Genomic DNA, 12,577 nt, shown 5'->3' on the forward strand with positions numbered 1-12,577 from the left:
AGCTAACAGTACCAAAGCTAACAGTGACACAGCTAAAAGTACCAGAGCTAACAGTACCAAAACTAACAGTGCCACACCTAACAGTACCTCTGTTAATAGCACCATAGCTAACAGTACCAGATCTCCCTTAACCAGAGCTAACAGTACCACAGGTAACAGTACCACAGGTAACAGTACCACAGGTAACAGTACCACAGGTAACAGTACCAATGCTAACAGTACTACATCTACAGATGCGGATCGGGCTCCACACGGGACCAGTGTTGGCTGGCGTTGTGGGCACCGTGATGCCTCGATACTGCATGTTCGGCTCCAACGTAACCATCGCCAACCAGTTCGAATCCACATCCGAACCTCTCAGGATCAACATCAGCCCAACTACACACAGGTGAGCACAACCAGGAAGCACAAGCATGCACCCACAAGTAATAAATAAATATATATTAGAATGCAATGAAATCACATTGGCATGATATATCAATTAAAATCATTTTGAGGAAATGGAGGGACTTGAACCCTCGACCTGGTGATTCACAGACGCCTGCCTTAACCGCTCGGCCACGATGGGACAAAAGTAGACTAACCCAGAACTCTACTGAGTCCTCTGGGAAGTTCTGGAGGGCCCTAAACCGAGGCCCAACCAGCGTTTTCTAGCCAACCCGACCAAACTCGGGCCTACGGTAATGGAAAACGGTAAACAGGGACTCAGTAGTTCTGGGTTGGTAAATTTTTGTACCACTGTGTCCGAGCGGTTAAGGCATGTGTCTGGGAATCACCAGGTCGCGAGTTCAAGTCCCTCCATTGCCTCAAAATGATTTTCATATATTAGAATGTTGGTCTGTCTGGCTGGCTATGTTTTTGAGGTTGGAGGTGAGGGGTACTTCCCCAACATTGTTGGGATGAGTTTGGCACATGTGAAACTAGTGCCACTTGACACAGTGCCAATGACAACCCCAAGATTATTCTCGGTATATCACGTGAACTGGACCAACGGTTATTTAATTTTTGTTTTTAATAAGTATAAAACATTAAACAGAGATGTACCCAAATTAAAACAAAGTCTAATTATCACTCTTTGCCTGTAAATACTGAAATATGTATTCATGATGTTATTCTGCTCTCAATCCCCCAATATCCGACCACCTATTGCCTCCAAAGTCTCAGTCTACCATCGATGCCAAGTCTAAATAATGTTTCACAAATGCCAGGCCTTACCACCCTCTGCCTCCTGATTGGCAGTTTACTACACCAGCATTGTGTCGTGAGTGGGAGAGCACATAAATAGCAGACAGAGAGACAAAGACACAAAGACAAAAAAATACACTCATAGAGAGCAATAGACAAATAGTGAGGAAGAAAGACGAGGAGTGAGCCAGCAACAGACATTGAGAGATAGATGTTCATTGAGACAGACATACAGAGAGACAGAGAGAAACGAAAACAGAGAAGCAAAAAGATAGAGAGAAATGTTGACAGAGACATAGATTGGATCAACCCGGGCACCGCCGGGTATCCCATCCAGCCGTCGCTTATGTAGACATATGCTGTTGTATTTTCTTATGCGGCGCTGCTCCAGATTTCTTAGGTTCTTCCTCTAATAAGGAAGAATATAATGTCCCAAAAAGTAACTTTACACCACTACTGGGCCCGACATGTTGCACTATGTTCGACTCAATGTCTTCAAAGGCGGAGAGGAAGTGCTCAATTAAATTCAGATATATGTTAAAACCATCCCTATTGTAATGCGACGATATGTGATGGTTGATCCATACGTCCTTGTATTCACCTGAAACTATACGTGGATTGTTTATGTGTGAGCAGTAATACTTCTCGGCTCTGTAATGATTACATAATAATATAGATAAAATGGAGACAAAAGGATAGAAAACATTGAATGTATACATAGATTCTATATGAGTGTAAGTCAATATATGCAAAATCCAATACAATAAAACTCATTTCTCAAAATACTAAATATTTTGCAAAACGAGTGTAGCAATTATCCAAGTAAGTATTGTTATGTATTAAAGTGAGGCTATGTTAATTCCCCTTTGTTTCATACATAATAATAAAGCAAATAATGGATGTTCCTTCCCTTGTTTCATATATCGTATTGCATGTATTAGTTTCATCGACGGTGTGAACATTATTTTCCATTAGTTTTCACAAAGTACATTGTGAAAACTAACAGTCTTTTTCTGATCTTTGCAGTTATTAGCCTAAAACATTTGTCGCAATATTTCGTTTGCAGTTTTCAGAAACATTCCAGGCTTTCATGCTTGTTGTGACTGACTCCTCGCATGAGTAACACAAATTTCCCCATCCCATCTGTCCCACAGATTTCTGGCGACTACCCCGGGCTGGTCCTTCACCCGGCGGGACCGCAGCTGCCTCCCCAAGACCTTCCCGCCAGACGAGCCCGGGTGCCCCTACTTCCTGGACCAGTACACCAACCCGGACGTCAGGCCCAGAGCGCCCCTCAGCGACCACATAGAGCGGGCGCTCAGAGACATGCAACTAGACACGTCCTGAGCAGGCGACAGTTTAGTGCTCTGGAGCCCTGGTAGACATAGGAGGAATTCCCGTGTGCTCTTCCTGGCTTGCTTGAGGCAGCGATGGTGGAGCCCGGGATTAGATAACAAAGATTTAGGGTTTCTTATGGCATAAGATACATGTTAGTCACCAGTTGTTGTTGTTGAGTGAAATTCGTTATTGCTGGTTTATACAAGATATAAATATATAATATATATCTGTAAATATTTGAGTGCTTAAGTATTATTTAAAATTATTTATAAATTAACTATGATAAGTATTGCAAATAATATGGTAGAGAAATAATATATAGAAGTATTGGAAAATATGTGTTGGCGAAATATTATGTTTACTTCATATCAGTGATGTGATAATTTGGTTATATTTTTGGTTCTATGATTTATTTATGGTACATGAATGAGATGATACATGATTACCATTCATTTGTAAAATAACTTACCTTTTAAGCTAATCGAAATTGATCTTAATACGTTCATACATAACCGAATATAACGTCTAAGATAGACAAAGGCATAATTATGCATTTGTTTGTTCATTGATATTTGTTCATTTACTGACTACAAAGGGTAAACAGGAGCTTCACCATCACAGTCGGGAGCTGGGGCTGCTCATAGGACGTCAGGCTGTAATATATTGAACATCACCATCTGATTTTTCCACCAGAATATGACCACGTCGAAGAGCTTTGTTGTTTTTTGTTATGTCTGTTTATTGACTATTTTTCTCTTGATCCTGATTTTGTTCTTTCTCTTGATCCTGATTTTGTTCTTTCTCTTGATCCTGATTTTGTTCTTTCTCTTGATCCTGATTTTGTTCTTTCTCTTGATCCTGATTTTGTTCTTTCTCTTGATCCTGATTTTGTTCATTCTCTTGATCCTGATGTTGTTCATTCTCTTGATCCTGATGTTGTTCATTCTCTTGATCCTGATGTTGTTCATTCTCTTGATCCTGATGTTGTTCATTCTCTTGATCCTGATGTTGTTCATTCTCTTGATCCTGATGTTGTTCATTCTCTTGATCCTGAAGTTGTTCATTCTCTTGATCCTGAAGTTGTTCTTTTTTTGTGTGTTCGAAAAAAATAAACCCGAATCGATAGGTAATTACAAGACAACCCGTAGTTACCAACACCTGGTAGTTACCAACACCTGGTAGTTACCAACACCTGGTCGTTACCAACACCTGGTCGTTACCAACACCTGGTAGTTACCAACACCTGGTAGTTACCAACACCTGGTAGTTACCAAAACCTGGTCGTTACCATCACCTGGTCGTTACCAACACCTGGTCGTTACCAACACCTGGTAGTTACCAACACCTGGTCGTTACCAACACCTGGTAGTTACCAACACCTGGTAGTTACCAACACCTGGTAGTTACCAACACCTGGTCGTTACCAACACCTGGTAGTTACCAACACCTGGTAGTTACCAACACCTGGTCGTTACCAACACCTGGTCGTTACCAACACCTGGTCGTTACCAACACCTGGTCGTTACCTACACCTGGTAGTTACCAACACCTGGTAGTTACCAACACCTGGTAGTTACCTACACCTGGTAGTTACCAACACCTGGCAGTTACCAAAACCTGGTCGTTACCAACACCTGGTCGTTACCAACACCTGGTCGTTACCAACACTTGGTAGTGCATATATACAGCCGTTACACATATACATTCACCCAACAATAACGAGACAATATACAAACAAAAAAAACGAGAAAAATCTAATTAAGGACTTACCTGCTGTATAAGTTTGTGACCAAGTAAAGTTAAGGGTTACTGTATGGGATGGTACAGCCGCTGAACAAGGTACACTGTGGCGGGTGCCACAGTGTACCTTGTGCATTACGGTGCCATGACTGTCAACATACTTAGCTGGGTACAGTTGCCATAGTAGGTACGGTACTAGACTGGGTACAGTTGCCATAGTAGGTACGGTACTAGACTGGGTACAGTTGCCATAGTAGGTACGGTACTAGACTGGGTACAGTTGCCATAGTAGGTACGGTACTAGACTGGGTACAGTTGCCATTGTAGGTACGGTACTAGACTGGGTACAGTTGCCATAGTAGGTACGGTACTAGACTAGGTACAGTTGCCATAGTAGGTACGGTACTAGACTGGGTACAGTTGCCATAGTAGGTACGGTACTAGACTGGGTACAGTTGCCATTGTAGGTACGGTACTAGACTGGGTACAGTTGCCATAGTAGGTACGGTACTAGACTAGGTACAGTTGCCATAGTAGGTACGGTACTAGACTGGGTACAGTTGCCATTGTAGGTACGGTACTAGACTGGGTACAGTTGCCATAGTAGGTACGGTACTAGACTGGGTACAGTTGCCATAGTAGGTACGGTACTAGACTGGGTACAGTTGCCATAGTAGGTACGGTACTAGACTGCGTACAGTTGCCATAGTAGGTACGGTACTAGACTGGGTACAGTTGCCATAGTAGGTACGGTACTAGACTGGGTACAGTTGCCATAGTAGGTACGGTACTAGACTGGGTACAGTTGCCATTGTAGGTACGGTACTAGACTGGGTACAGTTGCCATAGTAGGTACGGTACTAGACTAGGTACAGTTGCCATAGTAGGTACGGTACTAGACTGGGTACAGTTGCCATAGTAGGTACGGTACTAGACTGGGTACAGTTGCCATAGTAGGTACGGTACTAGACTGGGTACAGTTGCCATAGTAGGTACGGTACTAGACTAGGTACAGTTGCCATAGTAGGTACGGTACTAGACTGGGTACAGTTGCCATAGTAGGTACGGTACTAGACTGGGTACAGTTGCCATAGTACGTACGGTACTAGACTGGGTACAGTTGCCATAGTAGGTACGGTACTAGACTAGGTACAGTTGCCATAGTAGGTACGGTACTAGACTGGGTACAGTTGCCATAGTAGGTACGGTACTAGACTGGGTACAGTTGCCATAGTAGGTACTGTACTAGTCTGGGTACAGTTGCCATTGTAGGTACGGTACTAGAGTAGGTACAGTTGCCATAGTAGGTACGGTACTAGACTGGGTACAGTTGCATAGTAGGTATGGTACTAGTCTGGGTACGGTTGCCGTAGTAGGTACGGTACTAGTCTGGGTACAGTTGCCATAGTAGGTACGGTACTTGTCTGGGTACAGTTGCCATAGTAGGTACGGTACAAGACTGGGTACAGTTGCTGTAGTTGGTACGGTCCTAGTCTGGGTACAGTTGCCATAGTAGGTACGGTACTAGACTGGGTACAGTTGCATAGTAGGTGCGGTACTGGACATGTTACAATTGTCATAAAAGGTGCGGTACTGGGCATGGTACAGTTGCCATAGGTGTGGTACGGGGCATGGTACAGTTGCCATAAAAGGTACGGTACTGGGCATGGTACAGTTGCCATAGTAGGTGCGGGACTGGGCGTGGTACAGTTGCCATAGTAGGTGCGGGACTGGGCGTGGTACAGTTGCCATAGTAGGTGCTGTACTGGGCGTGGTACAGTTGCCATAGTAGATGCGGGACTGTGCGTGGTACAGTTGCCATAGTAGGTGCGGCACTGGGCGTGGTACAGTTGCCATAAAAGGTGCGGCAATGGGCGTGGTACAGTTGCCATAGTAGATGTGGTACTGAGCGTGGTACAGTTACCAGAGTAGGTACGGTACTGGACGTGGTACAGTTGCCATTGTAGGTGCGTTACTGGGCGTGGTACAGTTGCCATAGTAGGTACGGTACTAGACTGGGTACAGTTGCATAGTAGGTGCGGTACTGGACATGTTACAATTGCCATAAAAGGTGCGGTACTGGGCATGGTACAGTTGCCATAGTAGGTGCGGTACTGGGCTTGGTACAGTTGCCATAATAGGTGCGGTACTGGGCGTGGTGCAGTGTCCATAGTAGGTGCGGTACTGGGCTTGGTACAGTTGCCATAGTAGGTGCGGTACTGGGCGTGGTACAGTTGCCATAATAGGTGCGGTACTGGGCGTGGTACAGTTGCCATAGTAGGTGCGGTACTGAGCGTGGTACAGTTGCCATAGTAGGTGCGGGACTGGGCGTGGTACAGTTGCCATAGTAGGTGCGGGACTGGGCGTGGTACAGTTGCCATAGTAGGTGCGGTACTGGGCGTGGTACAGTTGCCATAGTAGATGCGGGACTGGGCGTGGTACAGTTGCCATAGTAGGTGCGGTAGTGGGCGTGGTACAGTTGCCATAGTAGGTGCGGTACTGGGCGTGGTACAGTTGCCATAGTAGGTGCGGTACTGGGCATGGTACAGTTGCCATAGTACGTGCGGTATTGGTCGTGGTACAGTTGCCATAGTAGGTGCGATACTGGGCGAGGTACAATTGCCATAGTAGGTGTGGTACTGGGCGTGGTACAGTTGCCATAGTAGGTGCAGTACTGGGCGTGGTACAATTGCCATAGTAGGTGCGGTACTGGGCATGGTACAGGCGCCATAGTAGGTCCGGCACTGGGCATGGTACAGTTGCCATAGTAGGTGCGGTACTGGGCATGGTACAGGCGCCATGGTAGGTGCGGTACTGGGCATGGTACAGGCGCCATAGTAGGTGTGGTACTGGGCATGGTACAGTTGCCATAGTAGGTGCGGTACTGGGCATAGTACAGGCGCCATGGTAGGTGCGGTACTGGGCATGGTACAGGCGCCATGGTAGGTGCGGTACTGGGCATGGTACAGGCCCCATAGTAGGTGCGGTACAGGGCATGGTACAGTTGCCATAGTAGGTGCGGTACTGGGCATGGTACAGGCGCCATGGTAGGTGCGGTACTGGGCATGGTACAGGCGCCATGGTAGGTGCGGTACTGGGCATGGTACAAGCGCCATAGTAGGTGCGGTACTGGGCATGGTACAGGCGCCATAGTAGGTGCGGTACTGGGCATGGTACAGGCGCCATGGTAGGTGCGGTACTGGGCATGGTACAGGCGTCATAGTAGGTGCGGTACTGGGCATGGTACAGGCGCCATGTTAAGTGCGGTACTGGGCATGGTACAGGCGCCATAGTAGGTGCGGTACTGGGCATGGTACAGGCGCCATGGTAGGTGCGGTACTGTGCATGGTACAGGCGCCATAGTAGGTGCGGTACTGGGCATGGTACAGGCGCCATGTTAAGTGCGGTACTGGGCATGGTACAGGCGCCATGGTAGGTGCGGTACTGGGCATGATACAGGTGCCATAGTAGGTGCGGTACTGGGCATGGTACAGGTGCCATAGTAGGTGCGGTACTGGGCATGGTACAGGTGCCATAGTAGGTGCGGTACTGGGCATGGTACAGGCGCCATATTAGTTATGACACTAAGCTGTCGTTTAATAACTGCCACTCTGGTGTAATTAGGACATAATTATATTCAGCGATTAGTCTGAATATTACTCTTTTCTTAGAGTTATTTTTCTATAAATAGAATCTGACTTTTTCGCGAGTTGTCTAGTTTTGTTCCTCCATGTTTGGACGTGGTCGCCTCGTGTAGTTTGGACTTGGTCGCCTCGTATAGTTTGGACGTGGTCGCCTCGTATTTGGACGTGGTCGCCTCGTGAAGTTTGGACTTGATCGCCTCGTATAGTTTGGACGTGGTCGCCTCGTATAGTTTGGACGTGGTCGCCTCGTATAGTTTGGACGTGGTCGCCTCGTATAGTTTGGACGTGGTCGCCTCGTATAGTTTGGACGTGGTCGCCTCGTATAGTTTGGACGTAGTCGCCTCGCATAGTTTGGACGTAGTCGCCTCGTGTAGTTTTGTTTCTTCCTCCATGTTTGGACGTGGTCGCCTCGTGTAGTTTTGTTTCTTCCTCCATGTTTGGACGTGGTCGCCCAGTCAGAAGTAATAGAGCCAAATTTGAACTTTTAAATTTTATGCAAAGTCCGGATTTGGATTGAGGTCTTTTTAGGGGTCTTTCTTAAATCTGGGCAACAGGCACGCGTACTATTTTCCGTCTTGGGGGGGGGGGGGTTAAGGCGGGGCTATCCAACGTCCGGGCGAAAGTCCGGAATTGTCTTCACCGTTCCGGTTTCAGGACTAAAAGGGTCCATCTTGGGTCTGACCAACAAGGTTGAACTTTAATTCAATTAACGTTTGAAATTGATGTCAAATCCCTCCCTCACTATCTGACCGGCTATATGAGTAAGCGTTATATCCGAATGCAGGCGATGAGTCACAATAACGTGGCTGAAGTATGTTGACCAGACCACACACTAGAAGGTGAAGGGACGACGACGTTTCGGTCCGTCCTCCACCATTCTCAAGTCGATTGTGAAGAGGTGATGAAAGCAATAAATAGGCAAGAGAAAGGTGAGGAGCAAGGCAAAAAAGTACGAACGGTAAGGTGTAGTAGAGGGGATAGTGTTAGGAATAAGAACTCCAGAAGGCCCATTTGCCCTTACGAGGCAGCTCCTATTATTACCACCGAATGAGAAGGGTACGTGGTACATAGGAATAAGAAGAGGATAGCAAGGGAACGTAAGAGAAAACAATGAACAGAAAAAAGAAAAAGGAAAAAGAAAGAACGATAAATGGAAGGGTAAGCTATTGTTAGGTCACGTTTGTTAGAAAGATTAGAGCATTTGATTATATATTGCGAAAGGGAGGTTATCTTGAGGTTATCTTGAGATGATTTCGGGGCTTTTTAGTGTCCCCGCGGCCCGGTCCTCGACCAGGCCTCCACCCCCAGGAAGCAGCCTGTGACAGCTGACTAACACCCAGGTACCTATTTTACTGCTAGGTAACAGGGGCATAGGGTGAAAGAAACTCTGCCCATTGTTTCTCGCCGGCGCCTGGGATCGAACCCAGGACCACAGGATCCCAAGTCCAGCGTGCTGTCCGCTCGGCCGACCGGCTCCTATCTCCGGGAAGAGTCACCAGCAACAAAGCCAGGACTCAAGTTCATGTTGGGTACATTGTGTATTAGAGCCGATTCAACAAGACGGCGTCTGTGTAGAGTAGAGGCAGGAAAGATTATTTTGGAGGAAGACCAGTCAATAGGATGACTAGAATCCCTCACATGGCAGAAGAGAGCATTGTTAGTGTCTGCAGACTTAACACTTCTCTTGTGTTTTTTAAGTCTGTCATTAAGTGTACGGCCAGTTTCACCAAAGTATTGGAGAGGGCAAGACGAACAGGAAATAGAGTAGACACCAGCAGCATTAGAAGCAGGAGGAGCAGTGTGAACTAGATTGCTACGAGGTGTGTTAGTTTGACGAAAGGCGAGTTTAATGTCAAGAGGACGAAAGGTATTGGTAAAAGTTGTGAGCTCAGATATGAAGGGAAGGCATAGTACAGTGCTACTAGTGTTGGAAGCAGGTCTAGGATGAAAGAAATTTCGTTTAGCTTGAGAGTAGGCACAGTTGATGAAATGCAAAGGATAACCAAGGCGAGAAAATGATTTGTAGATAAAGGCAATTTCAGAATCAAGAAACTGAGGGTCGCTGATGCGTAGAGCGCGGAGGAAGAGAGAGACGAGGACACTTTTCTTAACAGAAGGAGGATGGTAGGAAAAGAAGTGAATGTACATGCCACTATGCATGGGTTTACGGTAGACAGAGAAAGAGAACCCGGACACAGAGCTGTGAACTTGAACGTCAAGTAAAAGAAGGAGGGAATTAGATTCCCATTCACCTTTGAAATGGATAGAAGGAACCAGATTGTTAAGAGAGGCGAGGAAAGGCTGGAAAAGACTAAGATCATGAGGCCATAAAGCAAAAAAATGTCATCAACATAGCGAAGCCAGAGAGAGGGACGAGTATCAACAGAAGGAAGAAGAACAGTTTCGAAGTATTCCATGTAGAAATTAGCAAGAACAGGGGAGAGAGAGGAACCCATAGCGACACAGAAAGTTTGAGTGTAATATTTACCGTTGAAAGAGAAAGAGTTAGAGTCAACGCAGAGACTAATGAGTTCGAGGAAAACGTCAGTTGGAAGCGGGAGAGAAAGAAGGCCCTCTGGCGTCTTCTGTCTAAGGAAATAGAGCGTCATCGAGCGGAACATAAGTGAACAGAGGGTCGACATCAAGACTAAGCATCTTACAAGAGATGTCTTGCTGAGCAAGTTCTCCCCCTTTCTTTATCTCACTTTCTCCGGTGCAACACTTCGGGATCTCCTTTTCCTGAACATGCCCGCCTTCTTCTTCTTCTTCAAGAACTTTTTCATGCCACCTCCTTACAAGTTGACGATGTTTTTCTTGCTGTTCTTCAACATTAACCCTTTCTGTCCTCTTCTCTTCCCAGTGATCTATGCAATAATATATTTACCATTGCATTTGACACTGCTCACGTCTCCTCTGCCCACCACTCCTCCACACTACACAACACTGCTCACGTCTCCTCTGCCCACCACTCCTCCACACTACTCAACACTGCTCACGTCTCCTCTGCCCACCACTCCTCCACACTACTCAACACTGCTCACGTCTCCTCTGCCCACCACTCCTCCACACTACACAACACTGCTTACGTCTCCTCTGCCCACCACTCCTCCACACTACTCAACACTGCTCACGTCTCCTCTGCCCACCACTCCTCCACACTACTCAACACTGCTCAACACTGCTCACGTCTCCTCTGCCCACCACTCCTCCACACTACACAACACTGCTCACGTCTCCTCTGCCCACCACTCCTCCACACTACTCAACACTGCTCACGTCTCCTCTGCCCACCACTCCTCCACACTACTCAACACTGCTCACGTCTCCTCTGCCCACCACTCCTCCACACTACACAACACTGCTTACGTCTCCTCTGCCCACCACTCCTCCACACTACTCAACACTGCTCACGTCTCCTCTGCCCACCACTCCTCCACACTACTCAACACTGCTCAACACTGCTCACGTCTCCTCTGCCCACCACTCCTCCACACTACACAACACTGCTCACGTCTCCTCTGCCCACCACTCCTCCACACTACACAACACTGCTCACGTCTCCTCTGCCCACCACTCCTCCACACTACTCAACACTGCTCACGTCTCCTCTGCCCACCACTCCTCCACACTACACAACACTGCTCACGTCTCCTCTGCCCACCACTCCTCCACACTACTCAACACTGCTCACGTCTCCTCTGCCCACCACTCCTCCACACTACTCAACACTGCTCACGTCTCCTCTGCCCACCACTCCTCCACACTACTCAACACTGCTCACGTCTCCTCTGCCCACCACTCCTCCACACTACACAACACTGCTCACGTCTCCTCTGCCCACCACTCCTCCACACTACTCAACACTGCTCACGTCTCCTCTGCCCACCACTCCTCCACACTACTCAACACTGCTCACGTCTCCTCTGCCCACCACTCCTCCACACTACACAACACTGCTCACGTCTCCTCTGCCCACCACTCCTCCACACTACACAACACTGCTCACGTCTCCTCTGCCCACCACTCCTCCACACTACACAACACTGCTCACGTCTCCTCTGCCCACCACTCCTCCACACTACACAACACTGCTCACGTCTCCTCTGCCCACCACTCCTCCACACTACACAACACTGCTCACGTCTCCTCTGCCCACCACTCCTCCACACTACACAACACTGCTCACGTCTCTCTGCCCACCACTCCTCCACACTACACAACACTGCTCACGTCTCCTCTGCCCACCACTCCTCCACACTACACAACACTGCTCACGTCTCCTCTGCCCACCACTCCTCCACCACTACACAACACTGCTCACGTCTCCTCTGCCCACCACTCCTCCACACTACTCAACACTGCTCACGTCTCCTCAGCCCACCACTCCTCCACACTACACAACACTGCTCACGTCTCCTCTGCCCACCACTCCTCCACACTACTCAACACTGCTCACGTCTCCTCTGCCCACCACTCCTCCACACTACTCAACACTGCTCACGTCTCCTCTGCCCACCACTCCTCCACACTACTCAACACTGCTCACGTCTCCTCTGCCCACCACTCCTCCACACTACTCAACACTGCTCACGTCTCCTCTGCCCACCACTCCTCCACACTACACAACACTGCTCACGTCTCCTCTGCCCACCACTCCTCCACACTACTCA

General features: G+C 47.8%; 1 protein-coding gene across 1 annotated transcript in view; it reads left to right on the forward strand.

Moving 5' to 3' along the window:
- The window catches only part of Gycalpha99B (guanylate cyclase 1 soluble subunit alpha 2), a 183,324-nt gene extending 179,994 nt beyond the window's left edge, over positions 1 to 3,330 (forward strand). The window contains exons 10-11 of the mRNA XM_069327558.1: positions 234 to 388; positions 2,340 to 3,330. Coding sequence (XP_069183659.1) covers positions 234 to 388; positions 2,340 to 2,532 — 348 coding nt within the window. The 3' untranslated portion in view covers positions 2,533 to 3,330. The remainder of the gene's footprint in view (positions 1 to 233; positions 389 to 2,339) is intronic.
- The last annotated feature ends 9,247 nt before the right edge of the window (positions 3,331 to 12,577 follow it).

This window comes from Procambarus clarkii, chromosome 19, assembly GCF_040958095.1.
Source record: "Procambarus clarkii isolate CNS0578487 chromosome 19, FALCON_Pclarkii_2.0, whole genome shotgun sequence".
Taxonomy (NCBI): domain Eukaryota; kingdom Metazoa; phylum Arthropoda; class Malacostraca; order Decapoda; family Cambaridae; genus Procambarus; species Procambarus clarkii.